At 35.9% G+C, this 23537-nt stretch overlaps 1 protein-coding gene across 5 annotated transcripts in view; it reads right to left on the reverse strand.

Annotated features, from left to right (window-relative positions):
• The window catches only part of ITCH (itchy E3 ubiquitin protein ligase), a 121842-nt gene that overhangs the window by 57047 nt on the left and 41258 nt on the right, over positions 1-23537 (reverse strand). For 4 of the 5 annotated variants that reach the window (XM_027078538.1, XM_027078537.1, XM_027078535.1 and 1 more), the window contains 5 exons: positions 20085-20175; positions 12042-12183; positions 9555-9679; positions 8519-8656; positions 1276-1321 (listed from right to left, as the gene is read on the reverse strand). In XM_027078538.1, the coding sequence (XP_026934339.1) occupies positions 1276-1321; positions 8519-8656; positions 9555-9679; positions 12042-12183; positions 20085-20154 (521 nt within the window). In that variant the 5' untranslated portion in view covers positions 20155-20175. Of the gene's footprint in view, positions 1-1275; positions 1322-3418; positions 3912-8518; positions 8657-9554; positions 9680-12041; positions 12184-20084; positions 20176-23537 lie in introns of those variants that run through there. The other variant, XM_027078539.1, reaches the window with a different exon arrangement.

A 23537-nucleotide genomic window follows, 5' to 3' on the forward strand; every position in this document is an offset into this window, starting at 1 on the left:
ATGCTAATATAATAAGGTCACAATATACAAATCAAAGATTAACAGTCAAGAAGGCACATCCAAAAACAAAATCTTGAATGCCAAGCACCAATCATCTTGGTAATTCATAAAAGTGACAGAAGACAACACTGAGAAATATACAACATCCAGACATGCTATGGGGGAAAGGAGACCAACAGGACTATACTGATGATATAGGCAGTGCTTGAATTACAGTAAAAGAACCTAAAGCTGTTTAGTAAGCTTCTTAAATGACTGGGGGGAGGGGCAGGTTTTGCCTTGTTCACATGCCTTGTAGTTATGAAGTCTGCAAACAAAAGCAAGGGATTCACCACCATGATTGTTGTGTAGCAACATTTAAACAGCATTTGACAGTTTACAAAATGTTTTTCAAACCCATCATCTCAGAGGTATGCTCTCTGGAAAAGGCTAATGCAAAGGAATTCATGCTTAACACAAAAGACATGCTCAAAGATTAGTCTGGCAGTCTCATAAACCTAGAAGACATTGTTCCTCAGATTATTTGTGAACAATGATTCACTTGGGAAAATGTAAAGCATTGATTAAATAAATGGCATGAAGCCAGGGCTCTAGCAATGCCTTTGCAAGAAACTTACAGCCGTCTAGAGTAGTTTCATAAAGTATTATAAGAGAGATTTTGCAAAAAAGAAATGAGAGTGGCAAAACAGAACCTTTCAATGCACTATAAAATTCTACCACATTCTCACTTATTAATGCAAAAGTATGGGTTTATTAGGCAAAAGAGAAGTTATTTGATCAAAGAAATCTGAAGTATTAAAACATCTTTATGAGGGAAATTTCATGACTTCAAAAAAACTATGAAACAGAAAAATAAAAAGAAACACAAGAGGCATAAGTTTACAGACAGTTGTTAATTTTAAAAACCTTTTCTATTGCTTTTTAATCACAGTGAGAAAAATTATAGCCCAGCTTTCCTAGAAAAGAAAATAGCCCAATGATGACCCTGGGATTCTGAACTTTCCTACCTTTGGAAAAGTGCCAACATATTCACTTTTCTATAAGCTGAAGAAGTATTAGCGTTTGGGTATCTCTGGCCTACTCTAGAGAACTGCAGTCATATAAGCTTAGGGTCTTGAATTTTCCATAAATATTTCCTTTCTTACCTTGAGCCCTGAAATTTTTGATACTCATTTTTATATCAATCTGAATTTAAAAGTTTTGACTAAAATGAAACTTATTCATTCTCCCTTGTTTCTTTCTGCATTCTGTGGTATGTAATAAGTGAACTCTTACCTTGTTTCATCCTTGGGTCTGGAGCCATCATCATTCTGTGAAGCACCTTTAACAATAAAAGTTGTATAGAAAACGAGTTTCAGAAAGTGGTTTGCACCTTTTTCTTAAACATGCTATGTAAACAAAACCTTTCACCAAATCTTTCTAGTAAAGAATATACTGGAACAGAGTTAAAGTCCAACATGATATTTAAAAGGAAAATATGATAAATGTTCTTGTGATTGAGAAGTTTTACCAAAATTTTGTGCAAATGATTATTATGTGTAAGAGATGTTAATTGGTCAAGGTATATTACTCATATGCTGCTTCTGCTTTGTTTGAAATATGTCGCGCTTGATTCTAATTCAAATGTATTTTAGTCATCTTTTGGGGTGGAGTCAACTACCTCTCCAAAAAAGTGCTGATTACCAGCAGGACGATGATAAAATAGATTCTGAAAAACAGTATATAGAGAAGTTTAAAAAACTATGAAATGCAAAAAGAACTCAAGTTTAACAGTCTAGGTCCGTTTAGCTAAAGAATAATAGTCCCTAAATACAATCTCTAGTTTCAAACAGTGAAATCACTATATTACTCCAAAGCATAATTAATGAACTAATTCATTAAAAAGATGCTGAGACACCACTATACTACTACTATATCATACTCAGCAAGGTTGGCAAGTGTCTTATCTAGAAACGTTACATTTTAAAAAAATGGTACAGGTAGATAGATAAAATGTGGTATACCTATGCAATGGAAAATTATTCAATAATAAAAAGGAACAAACTACTGAAATATGCTATGTCACTGATAAACCTGAAAAGACATTATGCTAAGTGAAAGAAGCCTGACACAAAGACTACATATTGTTATGATTCCATTTACATAAAATGTCCGGCAAAGATGAATTTTTAGAGACAGAAAATAGATTAGTGGTTGCTCTAGGCTAGAGGTCAAAATGGGATTTCCTGTGAATAAGCAGGAGGGATCTTACTAGCGAATGAAAATGTTCTAAATCTGATTTACAGTAAATGATTAGATCACTCATTAAATTACTAAAAATCATTAAATTAACACACTTGAAATAGGTAAATTTTATGAAATATAAAATACATGCCAATAAAGCTGTTAAAAATGGTTTTAAAAAAACACGGTACAATGAAATACATTTTGGCTGAAAACGGTACGCTTCAAATTTTATAAGAATTATTTTTATATGGAATATATTCCCCTAAAATAGCTGATAAATGACATAAATGAAATCAGAAAACCAAAACAAAATATCATAAATTAAAATCAGTCAATCAGTGTTCCATTTTTTTTCAAAAAATAAGAAGATAATTTGAAATAATCCATTTAACTCTACCAATAATTGCTACTTCTAAACTTTATCATTTACTACAGTGAAGCATAGTACATATTTAATGACATGGACTGAGGCCAGACTGCCTGGGTGTGTATTCTAGGTTCAACATGTACTAACTTTGTGACCTTAGAGGAATACTATTGATTTTCCTGTGCCTTTTACCTCGTGTATAAAATGGGAACAATAATGATGCCTACTTTCATAGAACAGTTATGGAAATTAAACATTTAGAACAGTGAAGCACGCCATAAATATTAACTATTATTGTTTCCTGACATTTACATTTCAAAGTTCGAACAAGGGTTATTTTTGTTCAATCTTTTATTTCACTTCAACACAGAGTAAAGCCATAACTATGAAATTTATGACATTATTTAGATCTAATCTTGTGCTTTCAACAAGAGAATAGTTAAAAAATATAAATCTATCCAACACTTATACAATGAATGTCCAAGAAGAGGAAAAAGGCTGTACTTAAGTTGGCATTTTATAAACATACTGCTGTTTAAAAGTATTCCCAATCCAAATTTCCTCCAAAAAAATAAAAACCTGATCAGATTTCTAAATACACATTTTATCCAGAGGACACTTTGTTAGAAGATCAACAAAGATCTCTTCTATTCTACTGAAAACGATCCTCCTGCCACAGAAGAACCAGCTTTTAGATGAAGCAATTTAACACACTATTTCTACTACTTGGGTGCCTAGCAATCTCAAAAGCAAAATGAACAAACAAGTGAACTGATACGAGAGCAAGAGCAGGGTGCAGTAAGCAAATGTGAAAGACAGGGTTACCCTGAGGGCTCTGAGGTGGATCAGAAACAAGGTGAGGGGGCTGAACCAGAGACATCCACATTAGGCTGGGGATCCTGGAAAGGAGCTAAAGTATTCCCAGGTAGGTGACACATCCGGCACTAACAGAAGCAAAAGAAATTTTCTCTGGCCAAAGAATCCCCAACTTATTAGGCCCTTAAGATTCCCCCAGACTAAGATCAAATATAAACTGGCAATCAAAGAGCCATAACATATAAGAAAACAAGCCTCAATGAAGGAGAGTCAAAACATTTATATCCCCAAATATTTCTGATACTGGAATTTTCAAATGGAGAATATAAAAAACCTACTCATCAAAAGAAAACTAACAAGCAAGAAATAAGAAACTATCAAAAACAAGCATCAGCAATTCCACTCCTAGGTATATATCCAAGACATGCACAAAGAAACTTGGACACAAATGTTTATAGCAGCATTATTTATAATTCATTAATAGCCAAAAGGTGGAAATAAGGCAAATGTCCATCAGTGGACAAATGGATAAAAAAAAATTGTGGCATATATACACACAATGAAATATTATCCAGGGAATTCCCTGGCAGACCAATGGTTAGGACTCTGCGCTCTCACTGCTGTGGCCCAGGTTCAATCCCTGGTCGGGGAACTGAGATCCCACAAGAGATGCAGTGTGGCCAAAACAAACAAACAAACAAAACTAATATGCTAAGCAAAAGAATCCAGACACAAAAGGTCACATACTCTATGATTCCTTTTTTATGATACACTCAGAAGAGGCAAATCCATAGAGACATATCAGTGGTTACCAGGAGATGGAGGGGAGGGGGAATAGGGAGTGATTACTTAACGGATAATGGTTTGGTTTTGAGGGGTGATGAAAAAGTTTTGAAATGAGAGGTAGTGGATACACATCACTGTGAATACACTAAATGGAAATGAATTGTACACTTTATAAGGTTAAGTATCTATTTTGTAAATTTCATCAAAATTAAAAGAATAACAAAAAAGAGGCATATCTGGAGAAACAATAAATGTTGTAAAGCTGAAAATGCACTTGTGTCATATCCTAGGAATCCCACTCCCAAGTATACAGCCTACAAAGACCCTTCAACCTATGTACCAGGAGACATATATAAATACAAAAATGTTCAATGTATCACTTATGTTCATTATGGCAAAAAACTAGAAAGAGCCCAAATGTCCTTTGACATAAAAATGGGTAAACTGGGGCTTCCCTGGTGGCGCAGTGGTTGAGAGTCCGCCTGCCGATGCAGGGGACACGGGTTCGTGCCCCAGTCCGGGAAGATCCCACATGCTGCGGAGTGGCTAGGCCCGTGAGCCTGCGCTCCGCAACAGGAGAGGCCACAACAGTGAGAGGCCTGCGTACCGCAAAAAAAAAAAAAAAAAAAAAGGATAAACTGTGGTATATTCACCCAATGGATTATTATACAGCCATGAAAATAAGTGAGTTACAGACACAAAATGGATAAATCTTAAAAGGCAACACTGATATTTTCATAAAGCGCAAAAGGACACATGCATATGTGAAAAAAATTTAAAGCAAGGAAATGATAAATTCAAAGTTCAGAACAGTGATTATCTCTAGGAAAAAGACAAGGATTGATATAGGGAGGAGAACACAGGTGGATGCAATGATATTGTTCACATTCTAATTCTTAAGATCACACCCGGGTCCCTGGCAGTGAGTGCACCAAGTCCTATCCACTGGACCACCAGGGAATTCCCAATACTTCCATTTTTAAAGTAGCACTGATAAAGATTAAAAAAACGTGTGTAAAGGAAGTTTTGCTGGCTTTTTTGTGATGTTAGTTAATATTCTGAGCAAACATTTAAAATAATCAATCAAATATAAGTTAAATTTTAAAAAATACCATTACAGCAAAGTTTCTCTCTATAAAATAATTAGTTGGTACCCAGACCCAGCGGAGGTATAGCAATTTCAAATAATATTTGGTATAGCAAAAAACTTCATCTAGTTTCTTAGAATTTATTTTACTGAAAAGAAACATTATAATCACAAATGAAAATGACTATTTACCCTAAAATCAAAAGAAACCACAAAAACTAGAGTTTAATGAGAAAGACTGGGAAAGAATGAGATAAAACCAAAACAAAATGGAACATACACAATAAGAACCGGAGGTCACATATGCCAACAAGTATCCCCAAATTAATTTTAAATACATTTCCAGAGCATCCATGGTAAAGAATAAAGATCTTTACAAGAATATGTTCCTATTTTATTATCATACATTTAAAAGTAAAATAGGCTTTTATTTCTCTTTAGGAAAACTACTGCCTCTGATGATGATACTTTTCAGTGTTTCTTGTTGCATGCCATATTTGGGAAGACAGGTGTTAAACTAACAATCAACCACCACCACCCACCCAAGAAGTCAAAATACATGAATGGGAAGTTCTTGCAGAAATGAACAACTACCTACTCTCAATTTATTAGGTTAATTTAGATCTGAGAGCTACAGTAAGTCTACCTAACTAGCAAATTAAATAAAGTCTTCTTCTTCCCAAAGACTCATAAAAGCAGATTAACTCTGTACTTAAGAAAATGAAAACATCAAGACAAATTATGTAATTACTTCCTAAACAGAAAAATAAGGAAGAGTATCAAAGAAAATGTTACAAATGACACTCTCAGTTGGGATATTAAACTTGTTCCCTGAGTGAAGACAGTGGTAGGGGAGGTAGAATGGGAACATAAAGCTCTCTGGTTTTTAAATAAAGCATTAAGTGGGAAGAACAAACAAACATAGTGAGTAAAATCTGTTTCACCTGAAAAAGAGTTTACTTATATAACTGCCATTTTTAGAAAATTTATCCACCAAAAAGAATGAAAATTTTATCTACCAAAAAAATGAAAATTTAACTATCAAAAGAGATAATGCTATCTATCTTATTAGAAAAATCTTCGCAGTATATCTAAATATATAACAAGCTATTATTTGGTGACTTTTAATACCAAAATTCAGACAGATCTTTTTATAAGCATTATTTTTAAATTAACCAAAAATATTAAAGTCTAAAATCCCATGAGTTCTTCCACAAAAACTTTTTTGTGTTTTAATTAATTTTTTATTGGAGTATAGTTGACTTAAAATGTTGTATTAGTTTTTGCTGTACAGCAAAGCCACAAAAACTTGACTGAACACACAGAGGGGAAAAAAACACTAAAACTCTGTAACATTAGAAAAATATTAGAATACAAAAGAAACCAACCAAACAATGCTCAGATGACAGAAATTCAATTTTAGCGCTAAACTCTAATTTTCATTTCTGGCTTATAGTTAATGGAATCAATCAAAAAACAATACAAGTGAAGTTCCCACCACAGATGCTTGTGGACTTAATTGGGTTTTCTTTCCTTACTTATAACAACTCATGATTTCATTTAAAGTTCCTAAGTTTTTAACTGTGAAATGGAAAGTATATTGAAAAGAAAAGGAAACCAACAAATATTTGTGTTTCAATCTTGACTCTGCATCGCACTTGCTGGTGTGATACGGGACATACTATTTAAACTCTCAGAGCCTCACTTTCTTTTATATGCAAAATGTCTTACAAAATTGTGATGGTTAAATGAATATATATGTAAACACACCAATACAGTGCCTGGCACATGGTAAACATTAAACAAATGGCAGCTACTGTATGTGGCAACTCTAGCCCTAAAATCCACTGTGACTTCCCAGTTAAAACCTCTCTTTACTTCAAAGAATGAGATTAAATTCTGTCAATTATTTTCCTACTTGAGTCAAAAACTGGTTACATAGAAATGTCCACTTCTGTAGGAAACAAACAGTAAAGTCATAAGTATAATATGCAGTTTAGAGTCTACTCTGAAATATGAAGGCTGACATGCTTTACTTTTGTTAATTATTAAATATTCTGCATTAGTAGCAGTTTCAATTTGTAGGAAAAAAAACTTAGGAAGCTATAAATACTGAGGTTTTAGAGTCGTTTAACAATGTAACTTAACTTTTATTACCTTCAGGAATTCCAATTTATAGAAAAATGTAACTATTACAGAGTTCCTGTGAATAACAGTCAATTACAATGAACATGTCAACTCTGAAGCAGTATAACGAATTCAGAAGTTTCTTTCCACCCTCATTAACCCCAAAGAACCAAACTGGAAGACACACCAGGACTATCTTAAAGGTTCTGCTATTAAAAAGGGTCATGAGTTAGAAGGGAAGTAGGAAGTCTTCCAAAGTAGGAACAGAAGTACAGCAGCACCTGACAACTGCAAAATGTTTCATAAGGCCGTTTCTAAGTAAACAAAAAGATCTTTGTCAGACTAATCAAGGAGACCATTAATACGTGCTTTGTCTTGGGGCCTCTACAATCTGTGTTTCAAGTGAAAATACACTTATTAGCACATTAATAAGGGTTGGAAATATCTAAAGGGAATCCACTGAGAAGTGGTTTTAATTAAGCATGCTAGCTGTGCAGGCACTAACTCAGGTGCTAGCCAACTTCTTTTAATTACAGCTCATATTTATTTCCTTTAACAAACACGAGTAAATCATAAACTGTAAAATATATCAGCATACATATAAAGAATTGGTTCTGTCATTATTATAACTCAAAGACATCTCAATAAATGTAGCCTACAAAAATGGAAGAGGAATGGCAAATGGATTCCAGCTTGTTACTGGCTTGTCTGGTACAGTACTAAGAAGGATTTCGAGTCAAATTTAAACTCAATCAGACACTGCTACAGAGAGTAAACTATGTCTGCCATTAGCACTGGAGAAGGTGTAGCATCAAATGTGCTATACTAACTGCCACTGTTGGCCTACAGAACGGACACTTTATAAATCAATTCATCACTCATAGGGCCAACTGTGATATGGCTTTTACTTGGCTAGCTTTTCAACTTATAGAAAAATGTTTTCCTCATAGAAACAATGCACTAAAAGTTTAAAATGAAAAATGTCTCTTTCTAAAAAGGAAATAAAATAATTTCTTTAATGTGGAAAAGAACAGCAATAATTACAACGTACTACAGTGGCTAATGTAAGAGGAATCATTAAAGACCCTATATAATAAGTGATTACTCACTTTCTGAACATGTAGTTTCACCATTAGCAACAACTTCAGACTCTAGCTGCAGCCCATCAAGACAAACCGACAAATCTCCTATTGTCTCTGTTGGTTCTTTGTCACCTACAAGCTGTAAAGTCACAACTACTTCCTCAACTGGAAGAGAATAAAATTATAGAAAATGGTCACTTTTTTTCCTTTAAGTCTTAACTGTTGAAAACAAAATTGTCAGAAAAACTTTACATTTATGTGTACACAATTTGTTTTAATACACTTCACCCAAGGTTTCAGGCCTTTTGATACCAAAAACATTTTAAAAATAGAACAAAATTTCCTAATGGTTAATATCCACAATGTAAGATACTAAATAGCTTAATCATCTCACTTATTATATTCATTCTCTTTTACAAAATGAGCCAGCAGGACAACTAAGACTACTCAGCAATATATGCCTGACTTATATTGACTGAAAACATAATTTAAGAATGAATTTTCATCTCGTAAATCCTAAATGAGAAATAAAACCCTTTGAAGTATGTTTTAGATACTCAAGGGATTAAATGTTTTAAAATCATGATATATTAATTAAAATAAGCATGTTTCAAGTTTTTATGTATCTATAAGTATATATAGATATCTAAAGATAGAGATATACATGTATAAATAAAACCACAACCATCTAAAATGAGGAAGTTTTTAAAATAAGCATTCGAAAAGGAAATGTCAAAATATTAACCACATTTGTCTCTCTGTAGTGAGATTACATTTTTCCTTCAGCTCTGCTCTATATTTTTGTTTTCCATAATTGAGTATATAGCCTTCAATAAATACCTATTTACTAAATAAATATTTATTTAAAATATCAGATCCAAAATGAATGGCCAAACCACGGTTACTCAGAATGCATTAAACAGTTCAAGATTCATCTCCCTATTAATATCATAACCAAGTAAACCTAAAAACAAATAGTGAACATAGTTTCTTCACATTTGGCACATGAATTTCTTGCAGAAAAACAAAAGTTGAGCATATTCTATTGTTTTTACATACATACGTTTCATATTGTTTGACTTTAATGTTTCATAGATATCTAATGCAGCAGTTCCCAACAAAACATCAGATTTCAATGTCTGGTGACTCCACACACGAAAATGTAATTTACTCACAGGGGTGACGATACTACAGGTGAAAAAAAAGGTGAAAAATAATGTCCTTACATATCACAACAAGATTGTAAATAAATTATAATTAAAATCTTCTCACTGCACACCTTACAGTTTACCGTACAACCAATACTGCCTATGGCCATCTTCACTTGTCTCTGAACTATAGGGGCAATTTCATGCATGTATATCATCAACAAAAGTAAAAGTGCTCACCATGCTACAAACTGTTGAAAAATCAGTTTTACTTTCATAGTACAAAAAAGTTAATTAATTAAATCCTTATTTTATGTCAGGTAGTATGCTGAGCTTAGGATTATTTCGTTTAATCTTCACAGCAACCCTGAGATGAGAATTACCACTCTCATCTTCAGATATAGAAGCTGATATTCAGAGAGGTTAAGCAAATTGCCCAAGATCACACAGCCACTCGGTGGCAGACTGTGAACAAAAATCTGTCATTAAAATTTATACTAAGAAGTTTCTTGGTCAGCTACTTAATGATTTGAGGATTATATTACCCCAAGTTTCACACTGTTAGAGGCAAAGTGTCCGGGAAAACTGTCAAATAAAGACTCTTCCAGACCTTGCTAAATGCCAATACAGAATAGAAATCTGAATTTGCAATAAACTGTATAAAAACTATTTCAATTAGAAAAACAGAAACACTATATAACCTACCGGGGATGGAATAAAAGAGTTAGTAAATTTAATTTTACTTTGAGGTCTACTCTAAATTATTTCAATTCAAATCTTGAGAGAAGTCTGCAAAGCCTACTACCCAACAATGGAAGCTGTGTTAAAATTGCAGCCCAATCTGCTGCAACTTAAAAATTCAGAAGATCTTGGGCTATGTTCCCCCGAACATCTGGACTTAAGAATAACACTACCATATAGGGCTACAAGGAGAGTTTCTTTTTTCTTAACTTTTAAACCAGTAAGGAGTTCATGTCGTTATCGGCTCAAGAGCCCTAAAGTACATTTATTGTGAGCACAGATAGTTGGTAGAAAGTAGATGAGTATTCAGTCTATTATTATGAACATCTCCAGCCGCTAATAGAGGCTGTGGCCTTTTGAAGATTTGTTTTTTTAAAAAATGTTACTCACATATTGTTTAATTTAGATCAAATCTCCAATGGGGCACTAATTAAAAATGAAGTCTAAGAAACGATGTTGAAATAAATACAGCTGAGGAACATTAGAATGATACTTCTGCAAATAGGTTTCAAGATGACCTTCAGTAAATTCTTAAGTTTCATTCATTTGCTCAAAATCATAAAGTACATCAAGATGCCCTACAACTTCAAAAATCCACGTTAAACAATAATATAGGTTTAGCTAATCTGTTTTGTCATTTATTAGGAATAAATACTGTCCACATAAGCATGTATATCATGTGAAGAGAAGAGCTTATCATTTCAAATGTCTCATCTCACCATTTAGAAATAAAACTTTTTTTAGTTACAGGTTTGTTTCTCTAAGAGAAAAAATGCAAGAATTCCAAATGTTAGGTAATGAAAGCAATCTGTCTATATTTGATGAGATAACAACTGGTTATATTTTGAACTACACTTTAATATACAAACCAAATACATTATATTATTTAAAAATCCATTTGTTGGTAAATCATACATTTGCTTCCATTTTAGTAGAAAAATTAAAATTAACCTATAATTCCCTTCCTACTAACATCTGAGGCCTCGTCAATAAGTGTTGAAATTGAGCTACATCCTACTTCTATGAATTCGAATGACAGATTAAAAACACAAACATATAGACATATGCACAGGGATGTATATTGCAACACTGTCTAATAGCACAACATTAGAAACCAACCGATCAATAGGGAACTAGTAAAATTAATCACAGTCCATCCATATTAAAGAATATTACATAGCTATATAAGGGATATTAGACCCATACGTACTCAACGATAAAGGATGCTACGTATGTTAAGTATAAAATGTATAGCATAATTTTTTTTAAAGGAAAAAAACCCCTGTGTAGGTTCTATGTGGGCACTGTAATTTTAAAAAACACAAACTATTTTTAAAAATTAAATTAAAAAAATAAAGTGAGCTACTCATAGCCCTCTATTTCAAACCTAAATTAAGGAAAGAGCTGCTAATCTTTCTAGGCCAGTGACCCTGGGATCTCCCAGCTACTTTTCAGCGGCAACAATGCAATGAAAAGGAGAGACTGGGAAAACAAATAATTAAAGAGAAAGGAGACTAGAAGGAGGAGTCCTAAGAACAGGGGAATAAGAGGGGGAAAAAAAAGAGAGGAGGAACAAAGAAAAAAGTGAGAAACTTTTTTAAAGCTGCATTTCTGCTCACCTACTAAACAAAATACACCATAGAAAATACTTTCAAACCTACACTGTAAGAGGTTGCTTCCATTTGGGACTGTTCGTATTGTTGCATTTTTCTGTCTTCTTTGACTGTCCATCTACTGTGACTTCCACATAAGGACTTGGCCCAAACCAATTCTTTTTATTTTCTTTAAGTTTCGCTGAAATGACTAAGTAAAATAAAATAGAAAATATTTCAATATTCGAGATGTTAGTTCATCCTTCAAATCGATTTAATTTCATAAAGGTTAAACACAGCATTATTATTTTTACTCAGAGAAGCAGTTTGCTCTAAAATATTCACAAATTTTATTCACATATAACCTTTGTATTTCTTCCCATCATATTAAAAAATATAGGACTTCCCCACACCATCCAACCAAATTCCCATCAGTAGACCCCCCCCCAACTGTCAGTATCAACAGTCCCAGAAATCTTGAGGTCAATTAAAAAGTACACTGACAAACTTGGTAAACAAATATTTGAATGCCTACCATGTTATCAGATATTGCTCTAAACTGTGGACAGAGCAGTTTACAATTAGAGATAAGTCCTTGTGATGAAAAACAGCCTAATGTGGCAGAGTATGACTTGGCAGTAAAGAAGTCTTCTAAGGAAGTACTTTTAAGCAACCATCTAAATGACAAGGAGCTATCCATGTGAAGATTGAAGGTAGGAAGAAGAGAAAATTCCAGACAGAGGTACGAAAGCTTGGCATACCTGAGGAAAAGTATAGCAAACAGGGAAAAATGGTAAATGAGATAAGATCACATTTAGCTTTGTAAGCCAAGATAAGGAATTTGGATTTTATTCTAAGCATTCTAGAAAGCCAATGAAAGAAGAGAGTTACAAACTAAGATTATTTTTAGCATCTCATATATCTCTCATTATCTTAGCAAGAGCTTCTTACATCCTTAGCCTTCACCCTTGAGTTAGTCAGTCACTTTTGCCATGAAATAGCCTTGTCCAAGCATTGTGTGGAAGGTACGAAGAGTAGATTCAAATCTAGTAGAGCACCCCCTGGTTCCCACAGGAGACAACTCACTAGTCCCCTACAAATGAGACGTTCACAGCCAAGGAAATATTCTACCACCTGGATATATACTCCAACAGCAAAGTTCAGAGAATGCCAGTGCCCTTCAAGACTAATGGGCCCTTGTGAGTTGCCAGAAAAGTTTATATAGCAGCTACCCAAGAAGCTCAATATACAGACCAACACATAGACAGTCTGGGTACCCTAGCAGGCACAGTTCCAGGTGGCGGCCCTGAATCTCCCAACTTCATGTTTATCAAATACTTTTGTCCTTTTATGCTTAAGAGGCTGCTAGAGCCATCTAATTAAGAGACGACAGTAGTATGGACTAGGGTGGTAAACATGGATATGGGGAGGAATAAGCATTTTCTAAGGAGAACCAACAGGATTAGATTTCATGAGTGAGTTAGGGGAAAGAAGCAAGGATAACTCCCAGGTTTCTGGCATGAATAACTGGATAGAAGGCGCTATCATTTAATAAGATGGAAAAGATCTGGGAAAGCACAAGTTTGAGAAGGGTAGAATGGGCAGGAAATCAAGCGTATTATAAAGAATATATAAAATTTGAGATGCTCATGAGACATCTAGGTAGAAACACTAAGTAAAATGTCTTTCAGAACAGAAAATACTCAAGTGGGGATCAGATCTATCTCTGACTAATATGTACTATGAAGCCCTATCACTTAATACAAAGCCTAATTTAATCACAGGATTGACAAAGAAAAATATAAAATCCCTATTTTTAATACATTTCTGGTCTGAGAAAAGGTAAAACAGCCCACACACTCATGCATAAGCTCATTTTATTTCAGGGGATCTTGTGATCCTCTAAAACTGATTAAACCTAGAACAAAGAGCAATGCAGGCCTGACAGGGAGGAAATTACCTGCCCTTAGTGGCTTTTTAGGATTCAAACTTTTGAAAGCTGTTTTGCCAAGTACTCCCATCCAACCCCACTAGAGCCATTTTAGGAAACTTTAAATGAGAAAATAAAGAGTCAGGGAAACCAACACCAACTGTGAGTGTTTACTATGTCTGGCACTTAAAGACTGTCATTGCGATACACAGAACTATTCTGTGAGATAGGTATTATCATCTTTATTTTTATACATAAAAAAAAACAAGCTCAACAAAATTTAAAAGTTTACCCAAGGATCATGGCAAAGCCTGGACAGGAGAAATTATTTAAGTGTTCAAATCTCAAAGCTTATATTGCATAAAACTTTCATTACAGTCCTAATATTCTAAAATAGATCAATGTACTACTTCCTAAAATTTAAATTCCCATAGTAAATTAAAGGAATTAAAAAACTGTAAATTATAAACTGGAAGAAAAGGAATCAGAAAAATATCAATATCATCTGTCACCTGGGCTACTCCAAGAGGCCTCTAACAACTGTCTGTTTTTACTCTCACTTCTCTAATGCAATCTCTCACAGCTACCAGAATTATCTTCCTAGAACAGATGTGATGTCAATACTTTTCAGTGATTTGCTAATGCCTGCAAAATGAAGTTTAAACTCTTCTGGGGCATTTTACACTGCTTACTCTGTACGTTTACAGCCTCTTCCTATACCAAACTCCACCCAGGCCCGTGGTAGTCTAACCACTCTTAGCTGTTTGCTGTCCCTCCCAAGTGCCTAGTACTTTCATGCCTCATACGTGCTACCCCCTTCACTTATGATCCTTCTTCCTGTTCACCCAATAAAATCCTACTTCTTGACAGACAAATACCCCCCTCTCTTTGACCGGATGGTTCTTTAAACCTAGTAAGTCAAACCGTTCCTGTTCTATGCCCCCACAGCATTTTCCTATTTATATATGGCTCCTACAGCTTTCTATTCTGTCTTAGTTCTTAGTAAGTTTATCAGTTCTTACTTGTTTAACTCACTCTGTAATCCCCTTCATGGCAAGGTTATAACCATTCTTTATAACTCGTAGAGCACTTAGTGATTTAAACCTGACAGGCGTTTAATACATTTGTTGAACCAAATGATTAGCCATGGTAGAAAACAAGTTGCCCTGCTTTATAGTTACTTACACACACACACACACACACACAAAATCTATTGCATATGATTTCATCGTACTTATTAATGTTCTTCTGATTCTTCTGTTCTGAAGGTCAACATTTTCACCCGACTGATTCTTCATCCTACCTCTCCAACACAAAATTAAAATCCTGACAATTTAAAGAAAGTAGAAGTAAATCCTTAGCTTATCCAATTTATTTTGTGAATCAGGAGACTATAATGAACAAGGTAAAACAAACAGGGGTGCTGAGGCCAGGTATGATGAGCAGTATGATGAACTGATAAGAGATAAAACCAGTTAAAGCAAGTGCTACCTCTGTGGTCAGAAGTCATGAGAGGCTACATGAGGTCTCTGTAGCAGAACTATGTCTTGGCTGGGCAGAACTGGATATAAACTTTTGACTTTAAAGTATGAAGGACTCTCCTGGTCTCTAAGCATTGGGAGCTAAATATACGGTGTTCTAGTAAATTTGGGGAAATGGAGTAATGTTTAATTTCAATTTGTAATAACTAAAATAAGATGGTTTCTCTTCCTCAAATGATGAGTTTTGAGTAAGGATTGAGACTAAAAAATTTCTAGGAAATACCAAAGAATTTATTTTGCCCACGTAAGTATAATGCTAGCACACAGCAAGCATCAAAACACAGATAAGCTCAGTAATAATATCGGAAGTTATGTACAAAACATAATTAAACAGGAAATGGCTAAAGACAGGGAAGGATGTAAGAAAACAGACTTATGTCCAAAGTGAAGGACCCAGACCATGGAATTGGAGATAAAGAATAAAGAATGATCCAGAAAACGCAAGAGTAAAAATCAGTGGAACCTGGGACTTCCCTGGTGGCGCAGTGGTTAAGAATCCACCTGCCAATGCAGGGGACACAGGTTCGCACCCTGGTCTAGGAAGATCCCACAGCCACAGAGCAACTAAACCCGTGCACCACAACTACTGAGCCCGCATGCCACAACTACTGAAGCCTGCGCGCCTAGAGCCCGTGCTCCACAACAAGAGAAGCCATCGCAATGAGAAGCCACGCACCTCAACAAAGAGTACCCCCTGCTCACCACAACTAGAGAAAGCCCGCGCACAGCAACGAAGACACAACACAGCCAAAAATAAAAATAATAAATTTTAAAAAAAACCACACACACATGAAGTTCTCTAAACAATCCACTTATCAACAGTACTATCATTTAATATTTTAAAACTGTTTTGCTACAACTTATAATACGTGTCATTTCTCTGAAATAAATTTTCTACTTGCCCTCATCTGGTAAGGGGCAGCAATTAGCAAACATACATTGTAAACAAATAATGTATGCATACATGTGTGTGATGTACGTATGTAAGAGTTAAAGAAATAAATTTGAGCAGAACCACAGAGTAACCTTTTAACTTTTGACCCTAAATTTCCCTATGAGTCTTTTACACCAACTTTTTTTTAAAGTTTATTTATCTATTTATTTATGGCTGCATTGGGTCTTTGTTGCTGCATGCAGCCTTTCTCTAGTTGTGGTGAGCAGGGGCTACTCTTCATTGCAGTGCATGGGCTTCTCATTGTGGTGGCTTCTCTTGTTGCGGAGCACAGGTTCTAGGCACACAGGCTTAGTTGCTCCACAGCATGTGGTATCTTCCCAGACCAGGGCTTGAACCTGTGTACCCGGCATTGGCAGGCAGATTCTTAAGCACTGCGCCACCAGGGAAGTCCCTACACCGACTTTTAAAACACAAATCCAGCTGTCTGCTCTTTGTTAAAAACTCGACTTTTAAAACACAAATCCAGCTGTCTGCTCTTTGTTAAAAACTCTGGTTACTTCTCATCTCCCTTAGCAATGTTTTTTTTTTTTTGGTAGCCTTGACACACCTGAAGGAGATGATCCACTCCCATTAATTCTCATGGGTCCCTGCTCTGCAGCAGTGGCTTTTAGGGACATCAAGGGAAGTCTTGGCATTTCCCTCCTTCACATCATTTGCTCTGTCATGTTCATTCCTGAAAGATCCTTTTCTACCTTTCTACTTTTTTTCTGGCCATGCCAGGCAGCATGTGGGATCTTAGTTCTCCAACCAGGGATCGAACCCGTGCCCCCTGCATTGGGAGCGCAGTCTTACCCAATGGACCTCCAGGGAAGTCCCTACCTTTCTACTTTTTTTTTTTAATAAATTTATTCATTTATTTACTTATTTTTGGCTGTGTTGGGTGTTCGTTGCTGCATGTGGGCTTACTCTAGTTGCAGCAAGTGGGGACGACGACTCTTTCCTCCAATGCACAGGCTTCTCACTGCGGTGGCTTCTCTTGTTGTGGAGCACGGGCTCTAGGTGCATGGAATTCAGTAGAGCACGGGCTCTAGGTGCATGGAACACAGGCTCAATAGTTGTGGCTTGCGGGCTCTAGAGCGTAGGCTTAGTAGCTGTGGCAAACGGGCTTAAGCTGCTCTGCAGCATGTGGGATCTTTTCAGACCAGGGATCAAACCCGTGTCCCCTGCATTCGCAGGCAGATTCTTAACCACTGTGCCACCAGGGAAGCCCTCTACTTTTAAATAGTAGCAATGCTTCAAGCACTACCTCCTTTCACAGTAACTCTAGTCAAATATTGATCTCTCTTTCCTGACAAAGTCATTTTCTCTTCACACCATTACCATATACCATGGCATTTATACTTAACACTTGCATATTTATGCCTTCCTTGAATTTTGGAAGATGTTGAAGAGCTTAGCAAAAAAAAAAAAAAAAACTATGCTAATCCATTAACACAGACTAAAAAATACAATGTCAATTAAGGGGATTTGTGCAAAAAAACTTAGTTCTGAAGTTTCTAGCACCAAAAGCAAAGAAGTAAACAATGAATTATGAAGGACACTTGATTCTAGTCAACTTGGCACTTTATTGTTCATTATCTGATGTTCTCCATTTGTCCCATATCTAATGATATTTTTGCTAAATATGCAAATAGATTTTATCCATAATTCATGGTGTTTGTTTTTGTTAAAATGTTTTTGCCCTATACTTGTACATTCTCAAGATTTTTAGACCCAAGATTAAAAAGCTTATAAATGGCTAAGAATTATGTCTTCTTGAGGACATAATGCATTTAGGCATTAAATGTTTTTCTTACTATGACAGTAATGATAGCAAATAAGATAGCCAGTTTATGCAAAGAAAAGACTAAAGGAATATAAACCTATTTATCTGGGGATTGAGATGATAAATAATAAGGACTCCTCACTTTACTATTTTACTCAGTTTTTAAAAATAAAAAGCATGTGTATTACTTATGTAACCTGAAAAGTTGAAACAATCTATCAGAAATTCTTTAAATCAAAGGTTTTAACAATAAGCTGCCCCAAAAAAGAAGTCTTAAGAAGCCTGGCCCAATGTAAATCAGCTACTCAGAGTAGCTTGAGAATGCGGAGGGGAGAAACAATTAGAATCTGAGAAATATTAATATCTTTCACTGAGAATCAGACATTCCTAAAGAAAGAGACTGGAGTTAGTGAAAGAATTCCCAAGAATAAATTCTAACATGCTTTCAACTTAAAGTGTTACTTCTTTATAACTCAATCACTTTTAGGTTTTGAGGAGGACAATAATTATACAGTATATGACCTCATATTCATAACCTAGAAGTGGATATAAGCCAGGTATAGTAAAAACTAAAATAATCAATAAATGCCATTAAATTAAAGGGAGAGAGTCTAGGGTTCCATTGTGTGATAGACACATGCATGTCTGAAGAAAATCCAGTGCCTCACTTTGGCTAGTGCAAGTAGCTTCTATTGATATATAAAGACCTACAAAGAGATCATATGGAGCCTGTAAAACGTCTTAGCCAAGGAGAAGCACTGAAGGTTTCTGAGCAGGAATGAACAAATCAGGAGGCATTTTAAGAACATTAATCTGCAAGTGATACACCTGATTAGTATGGCTAGAGGAAGAAACAAAGAGAGATTAGGAAAGTAACAACAGCAACCAAAATATTTAATAGGGATTTCTCCAAAAAACATATACAAATGGCCAATAAGCACATGAAAAGATGCTCATCATCATTTAACCATCAGAGAAATGCAACTCAAACCCATAATGAGATAGCTCACATCCATTAGGATGTCTCTAATCAAAAAGATAAGCATTGCAAGGATGCTTACAAAATTGTAACCCTCATACATGACTGTTGGGAATATAAAGTGGTGTGGATGCTTTGAAAAATAATTTGGAATTCCTCACAAAGCTAAACATGGATATTACATGACCCAGTGATTCTACTCCAGAAAGTAGAAGGTATATACTCAAGAAAACTGAAAACATACATCTTCACAAAAACTTACATACAAACGTTCATAGCATTATTCATGATAGCCCAAAAGTGGAACCAACCCAAACATCCATCAGCTGATAAATGGATAAAGTATGTCCACACATGGAATAGTATTTGGCAATAAAAAGAAATTAGATACTAATACATGCTACAACATGGTTGAACCTTGAAAACATTATTATGATAAGTGAAAAAAGTCAGAGACAAAGGCCACACATTTTATGACTCTATTTATATGAGAGATCCAAAATAGGCAAAGCTATAGAGACAAAAATAACTAGGGCTGAAGGTGGTTGGGGAATATGGGGCAGGGGTTTCTGCAGTGGTGAAAATGTTCTAAAATTGACTGGTGTTGGTTGCACAACTCTGAGAATGTACTAACAATCATTGACTTCTAAATGGGTAAACTGTATGGTATGTGAATTATCTCAACAAAGCTAATAAAATCCAAATGAAAACAAAAAATAGCAATTGCCAAAGCATGTTTAATGGAAAAAACAAACAAACCCAAATCCTATACTATACCCAAGAATATCCTGAAATCAAAATGTAATTTTTACATATCTAAACATTATGTTCATTCATTCATTCAGAACCTGATACGTCACAGCCACTAAAGATTTTAAGATTTTTTTCTTTTTATCTTGGGAGTGGGGGGGAAGTAAAGCAGTAGATCTTTTTAAGACTTACCAGTTATCTGAAGTTGTGATTTCATGGTCAGGCTACCCATTGAACCAAGCTGTGATCCACTGTCAGACATAACACCAACAGGACGGCAAACCTGAACAGGGCCAAGGAAACACTATAAACATCAAAAATTCCCACTTGAAAAATATGTAAATAGTGCTAGCCAGGCCATTTCCATGTCCCACTGAAGGCCACACAATAACCAGTGGCCTTCACATTGCTAAATATAATTTTCAATTCTAGTATCCATCCTGCGTTAACCTATCAGCAAAATCTGACATGATCATTCCTTCTTCCATGGTTTTTCTTCCTTTTAGTTCCCAAGACACATTCTCTAGGTTTATGTCCTACATTACTGATTGTTCCTTCTTAGACTCCTTTGATGATTCCTTCTCTTCTCTCCACCCTCCTAATACTGGAAAGTCCTAGGACTCAGTTCTTGTTTCCCTCTTCTCTCATCGCTCCATACTCATTTCCTCAAGGATATCATCCACTGTTATGGCTTTAAATATCATCTATATATCAACAAGTCCCAACTTTATATTTCTATTACAGACTTCACTCCTGAATTCTAAACAACTTCACTTGCGTATCTAAAAGACACTCTGAACTTAACAGATCCAAAATGGAACTCCTGATGTTCTCTGTAAACTATCTCAGTTGATGGCAATTTCATTCTTTCAGCAGCTCAAGCCAAAAACCTTGGAGTCATCCTTGACTCCTTTCTATTTCCTTTCCAACCCGCTGGCAAATTCTGATGTCTCTATTTGTAAAAATATATCTAGAATCTAGACATTTCTCACCACCTCTACCACCAATCTGTCCAGACCCACCTCTGACAGCCATTTTTTCCCTAAATTATGCCCCTCTCCTAGATTAACCTAAAAGGTCTCCCTTTTTCCACCCTTGTCTAGCTTTAGTACCTATTCTTAACACAACCTGGATGATTCTTTTAAAATGTTAAAAACCTTTCAAAACCTTCCCATTTTACTCAGAGTAAAAGCCTGAATCCTGAAAGACCCTATATGATACATGCTTCCACTGCTCCCTACTTCCTGAACTTATTTCCCTGCTACTCTCCTCCCCTACTCAGGCACATACTTCCCTATTATTCTTGAAATATGCCAGCACATTCTTGCCTTTAGACGTTCATTCTACTTGTCTTCTTCACAATATTCAGTCTGCTCCACTTATGATGATCATTTTCTTCTCCTATAAACTATGTGACCTTCTGACATACTAAGTAATTTACTTGGTAAGTATGTTTATTGGTTTTGACTCCCTAAGCTAGAATATAAACTCCATGTGAATGGGGGATCTTTTTGCTTTGTTCACTGATGAAACCCAGAAGCCCAAAACAGGGCCTGTGGCTACTGAATTATACTAAATGAACACCTCTAACATATCTTCTTCAGCCAATAATCATGGAAGAGTTAATCCCCCTGTGGAAAGGGCATGATTCGTATACAATAAAAAAGATTTTATAACAAAGTCAGAACACTTGGGTTTGATTCCTGGGTACAACACTCACTATATGATACTATTTGAGTCATATAACTTCTCTAGGTCCCAGTTTCCTGTCAGAGAAATGGGGATAATACCACCTCTACCTCACAGGGCTTTTGTAAGACTGAATGATTATATCTGTGGGAAAAAAAATGCTCTGTGAATGTTTATTATTTATCATTAATATTCTTTGAATTTATTTGTTTGTTTATTTATGGCTGCGTTGGGTCTTTGTTGTTGTGTGCAGGCTTTCTCTGGTTGTGGAGAGCAGGGGCTACTCTTCATTGCGGTGCGCAGGCTTCTCACCGCGGTGGCTACTCCAGTTGCGGAGCATGGGCTTCAGTATTTGTGGTTCGCGGGCTCCAGAGTACAGGCTCAGTAGTTGTGGCACACAGGCTTAGTTCCTCTGCGGCATATGGGATCTTCCCAGACCAGGGCTCAAACCTGTGCCCCCTGCATTGGCAGGCAGATTCTTAACCACTGCACCACCAAGGAAGTCCCTAAGTATGTTTTTAAAATAACCTGTTCTTAGGCTTTCGGGGACTTGATAAAAATTTTAAGAATATTTTGAGTGGGTCAAAGTAAAGATTAAACTCAAGCAAAATTTACTCAGCACTCACTAGTTGCCAGGTCCCATGTAAGAAATATACAAATACAATAAGGCAAAATTAGGCTTCCGTTCCCTGGCGGTCCAGTGGTTAGGACATCATGATTCCAATGCAGGGGGCGTGGGCTCGATCCCTAGTCAGGGAACTAAGATCCCACATTCCACAGGGCAACTAAGCCTGTGAGCGCTAGAGCCTGCGTGCCACAACTGGAGAGCCTGAGAGCCACAACTACTGAGCCCACACCACAACTAGAGAGCCCCATGTGCCACAACTACAGAGTCTGCGTGCCACAACTTGAGGAGCCTGTATGCCGCAAGGAACAGCCTGCACTCCGCAATAAAAGACAGCGCAGGCCACAATGAAGATTGTGCAACTAAGACCCAATGCAGCCAAATAAATAAAATAAATATTAAAAAAAATCATGTATGTACTGATACATATTAGTTTTATATAATCAAAATTACTTAAGTATTTTAAATCCCTAAGAACAAAAAAATACCATTTGTAAAGACAAACTATAGAAACCTAAGTATCAATTGGCAACCAGTTAAATAAATAACAAACTCATACCACAGAACACTATGCAGCTATCAAAACAACTTACTAATGACTGAAATGGAATGATTCCAAGAACATTTTTTTAAGTTACAGAATATATATAATGTGATGGTATTTTTTCAAACAAAAACAAAGTATATATTCTTGTAGGTAAATATACTTATAAACAAAAGCAGAAAAAGTATACATCCCCTAACTGTTTATAGTGGTTACCTTTGTGGAGAAGGGGAGAGGGTCTGTGTACTACAGGAGATGGTCATGGGGAACTTTGGTTTTGTATGTATTGCTTTAGTTTTTAAAAAGAAAATGTGTAGCCTACTTGTACACTTTGAAAAACAGGCAAGACAGAGTAGATTGAGAATCTACACTTCAAGTCCCATCTTCTCCCCTGAGCTCCAGACTCTTAGGTCTAACCATTATTTATAACTGCCTGCATGGTTAAAATGACTAAACTGAGGAGACTTCCCTGGTGGCACAGTGGTTAAGAATCCACCTGCCAACGCACAGGACACGGGTTCGGGCCCTGGTCCAGGAAGATGCCATGCCACATGCCATGAAGCAACTAAGCCCCTGCGCCACAACTACTGAGTCTGCGTGCCACAACTACTGAAGCTCACACACCTAGAACCCACTCACTGCAACCAAGAGTAGCCCCTGCTCGATGCAACCAGAGAAAGCCCGCACGTAGCAACAAAGACCTACCACAGCCAAGAAAAAAAAAGACTAAATTGAAACTCTCCCTGGCCTCAATAGCACCACCATCCATCCAGTTGCACAAGCCAAA

The sequence above is a fragment of the Aethalodelphis obliquidens genome, unplaced genomic scaffold, assembly GCF_003676395.1.
Source record: "Aethalodelphis obliquidens isolate GAN/ISIS:26980383/991018 unplaced genomic scaffold, ASM367639v1 scaffold42, whole genome shotgun sequence".
NCBI classification, from domain to species: domain Eukaryota; kingdom Metazoa; phylum Chordata; class Mammalia; order Artiodactyla; family Delphinidae; genus Aethalodelphis; species Aethalodelphis obliquidens.